Source organism: Limanda limanda, chromosome 11, assembly GCF_963576545.1.
Source record: "Limanda limanda chromosome 11, fLimLim1.1, whole genome shotgun sequence".
Lineage (NCBI taxonomy): Eukaryota > Metazoa > Chordata > Actinopteri > Pleuronectiformes > Pleuronectidae > Limanda > Limanda limanda.
In genome coordinates, this window is record NC_083646.1 from 15,446,965 (window position 1) to 15,451,022 (window position 4,058).

Below are 4,058 nucleotides of genomic sequence, written 5' to 3' on the forward strand. Positions count from 1 at the left end.
TTATTCATGGGTAACTGCCTATTACTCCTATAGTGATGTATTAAAGAAAATACAAATTTGATAGAGGGCTGTATATTTATCTCAGAAAACGTGTACACTGCCAAAACATCAAAACTGCAGGTACAACATTGAAAATACCAGCTTGCAAAAAAAAACATTACCACATCCTGCTTAGACATGTACAGAAAACAGATTTTTACAGTGACCCAAAATGGAACATTAAAACAGCAATGTTTCTGTCATCAATTACTGTCTGAGCAGACCTGGCCCACAGTTCCTGTCACACGAAACGGACCGAATTAATATTATCTTAAGGTTGAGTGATATGAAGATGGTAACAAGTGAACAGAGGAAGCAAACACTTGTGTTTAATAAGTAGATTTACCTGATTGTGAAATGAACATGAAGAAAGAGCAACCAAATCACATATGACATTTACTTTGTAAAAATTCTTTGGTTTTAATTAATTGGATTAATAAGATAAGCAACATAATGACTAAACCCACTGAGGGCCCTTTCTGTACATGTGGTGGGACACTGCTGTGAGGTGTTAATCTCACAATAACACATTTTAAACTGAAAACATTGGGGATACCTTCAAACTACAATACTACCTGTAAACTTATAACCCCAGGTCTATAACTGAGTGTCTCTATTTTAGATTACAATGATGAAGGAATTGGAAATCTCAAAGAAAATACACAAATATACTCTTGCAGAAAAGTGTTTATTTTGCTTTTTTATTAAGAACATATACATTAATATATCTGATATGTAAACATATTAATGTCAATATGAACCATAACTCACATTCAGAGCTTAACCTAATGATATTTTCTTGCTAAATTGATACTTTTTCATTCATCAGTTCAAAGTAAAGGAGTGGGGTTGAAGCACTATGAAGAAGAACAATTGAACAGTGATGCTGTTGTAAACTAAGAGAACATGACCCAAGTGACCAGTGGTGCCACCCGGAGCAGGAGGCCAGCCCGTGTGCTGATGGCACTGTTGCAGAAGTCCCCCTGACAGCAGCTCAGCCCGACTCCAATGCCCCCTGGTAGCTGTGCAGTTTCAGAACCTACGCACATCACTTTGGAGGCACAGCCCTTCATGGTTATCTTTTCACCCGCGACGTCCACTGAAAGAAGAAGAGTGGTGTTAGAGTGTGAACTTCATGTTTCAACTTCTATAGAATCACCACTGTGGGCCTGTCACCTGTTGTTGTCATGCAACGGTCCTCACTCCCCTCGCAGTTCAGAGTTCCACTGCACGTCTGTCCATCACAGCGGAAACACTTCTTACCATTGGGAGTTGATTTCGCAGGTGCTGTAACACAGAATGCATATTGTTTGTGTTCATTTTAGACAGTAGAGGGCGGCAGAGGCACAAACGCGGCAGAGGCACAACCCCCCCCCCACACACACACACACGCACAGAGCTATGTCCAGCCCCACTGTGGCAGTTGGGGAATTGTGCCCTTGGGCTCCTCTATGGCAGATGGCCAGGTAGAGAAAAGTAATTTACCTCGTACTGGCTGGTCTCGGAATTTGAGACTTGTTTGTCTAACATCTTTTATAAACATATCTACTCATCTAATATCACATATAACGTCTAATATCCGCCCTTAACAAGGTTCTGATTCAGGTTCTGACATCATCAATTAGTATTAAGCATATTTACAATGTCAATGTTAGCTCAAGACATTTATAGAGAAAGTTGGCATTGGTTAGCTGGTAAAGTCACTTTTTTCTGTTTCTATTTGGACAACTGAAATATGACCGCAGCAATCAAAATTTGAATAATTCTTGCACATGCAACTAAATGCCAGGTTTAAACCATGAAAAGCTCTCAAGAAACATCACAGAAAACATCTCAGTTACCTGGGGCAAGTTGAGTGTTGCAGAGGTCGGAGGTGCAACACTTGCTGGTAATGACCGTCCTGGAGACTCCAAAGTTGAGTGAGCCCTCAACACACTGTTCCGCCACAGCACACGATTTCACGTTGATGTCGCTGACTTTCGAAGCACCTGCAATGAATGAGGAACTTCCAGTGAAGTGTGCCAATATGTAATAATAAGGACAGTGCACTGCAAGAATACCATACCTGCATATGAGGTGACTCTCAGAGCAGCACACTGATAACCATTGGATGGACATTGCTTTTCTGTGTCTTTGCAGGATCCCGACGCATCAGATGAACACTCATAACACTTTAGAGTGGAGGCTAAGGGAATGCATATCTCAGATTAATTTGAAAAAAATGGGGTTGACAAAGAAATGTTAAATCTAAACATTCACTCTAAAGTACATTCACCCTGAATTATAAGCATAGCAGCTCTGAAATTACATTTAAGTCAGACAGACAAGAGAAGATACATTTATCTTCAATGAGGAACAAAGAGAAACAACAGAAACAAGTAAAAGTGACAATTAGTAACATTTCTCTGTGGGGCGTTAACATATTTGATGTTAAACCCGTAACCTTAAATGACCCCTTTCTTTGGCAGCATGTGTAAAGGCAAATTTGTTAATAGAAAGTTACTCTCCTTCTTTCTTCAAACATTTTTAAAGATTTTCGAAAATCCGATTGCAGAACAAATAAAAGCGTATACCTTTCGGAAGAAGCACAATCCCAAAGATCAGGAGGAGAAGCATCTTGTGACAGTGAGAGACAAATGACTTGGATTTGACTTATGTCTGTTAGTAGTTCTCTTTATAGGGAGTGGTCTTCTTCACTCCCACACAACTCCTTCACTGCCACTTTGATAACCGACTCCTTTTGTTTGCTATAAGGTTCTCTTTTCTGGAAAGTGAAAGTTACGTCCCGAAACCGATCATCACCGGTTGGTTGACTATTAAAGTGAGGGTGTAGGTATCATTGTGTGACGCTATACTCTGTCTTGGAAAATGATTTATCAAAGTATGTTTGTGGACTGTGCAGATTAAGAACCACACAAATTATTATTTAGCTGAAGTTTCTTTTTATTCATGTGTAACTGCCTATTACTCTTATAGTGATGTATTAAAGAAAATACAAATTTTACAGAGGGCTGTAGATTTATCTCAGAAAACGTGGACACTACCAATACATCAAAACTGCAGGTACAACATTGTGAATAATGGCTTGCAAAAAAAACATTACCAAATCCTGCTTAGACATATACAAAAAACGTATTTTTGCTCTTTCTACCCACATGACATGTCCTGGGGCAGAAAGAGACCACGTTCTGACTCTCCGACAGTGGGTGAAGTCAGCTTCACCCGCTGCACCAGGGACAAACTAGTCCAGTCAATCCAGGACAGTAGATCTGATGAAGTCCATCACCACCATTGCATCAAATAAAATCTGTGAGCTGTTTCAGCCACAGATTTAAAAAAAAGAAGCCAAACACTGTTGCTGAAGAGGTGAAGCAGGAGCCTCATCAGGAGTCAGCATTCACTCCTCCACCACCAGCTCCTCCTGTGACTCCTCCTGCTGAGCCTGCTGTGGTCCTGAGGGGTGAGGGTCTCTCTCAAGTACCCACCATCCCACCAGATACTGTAACTCCTGTCATAGACAACATGAAGACAACAAAGGAGAAATCCAACACCACCGAAGACATCTACAAGCCCATCAAGGTATGTGTGAACACTTTTTCTGGCGGAGTTGGGCTGTAAACATTTAAAGACGAGTTTAAACTCTGAAAAATAATCTTTAGAATGAAATTCCCTTATTTGTTTACAGGAATTGTTTAAAAAAACTTGTTACGAGGTTTCCCAGCACTGCTGCTGAGAAAGATTTAGTCCATGATAATCCAGTTTCCGCATAAAATTTAACCAAATTAGTGTGCCATTTTATATTTCCACCGCTCCACCACTGGATGGATGGTAGGCCCAATGTTGTCCCAAATCAATTCCCAAATATTTACTAAATTGTTTTAAAGCCTTACTAACAAATGGAATCCAAATCATGCATGCGTGACACAATTTCTGAGTGTAGTTGGAAAAACCCATTGTGAACCAGTGTTAAATAAAAATGCAGCCAACACTGATCCTTTCTAAACATGATCCATCCCATG

The 4,058-nt window shown here is 40.1% G+C and overlaps 1 protein-coding gene across 1 annotated transcript; it reads right to left on the reverse strand.

Moving 5' to 3' along the window:
- Positions 1-794: 794 nt before the first annotated feature.
- Positions 795-2,734, reverse strand: LOC133014642 (urokinase plasminogen activator surface receptor-like). Its single transcript, XM_061081910.1, has 5 exons — positions 2,613-2,734; positions 2,105-2,224; positions 1,881-2,027; positions 1,216-1,326; positions 795-1,138 (listed from the first exon to the last, which is right to left on the reverse strand). The coding sequence occupies exons 1-5, from the start codon at positions 2,653-2,655 to the stop codon at positions 936-938; spliced, it is 624 nt and encodes a 207-aa protein (XP_060937893.1). The 5' UTR covers positions 2,656-2,734; the 3' UTR covers positions 795-935.
- Between the last annotated feature and the right edge of the window lie 1,324 nt (positions 2,735-4,058).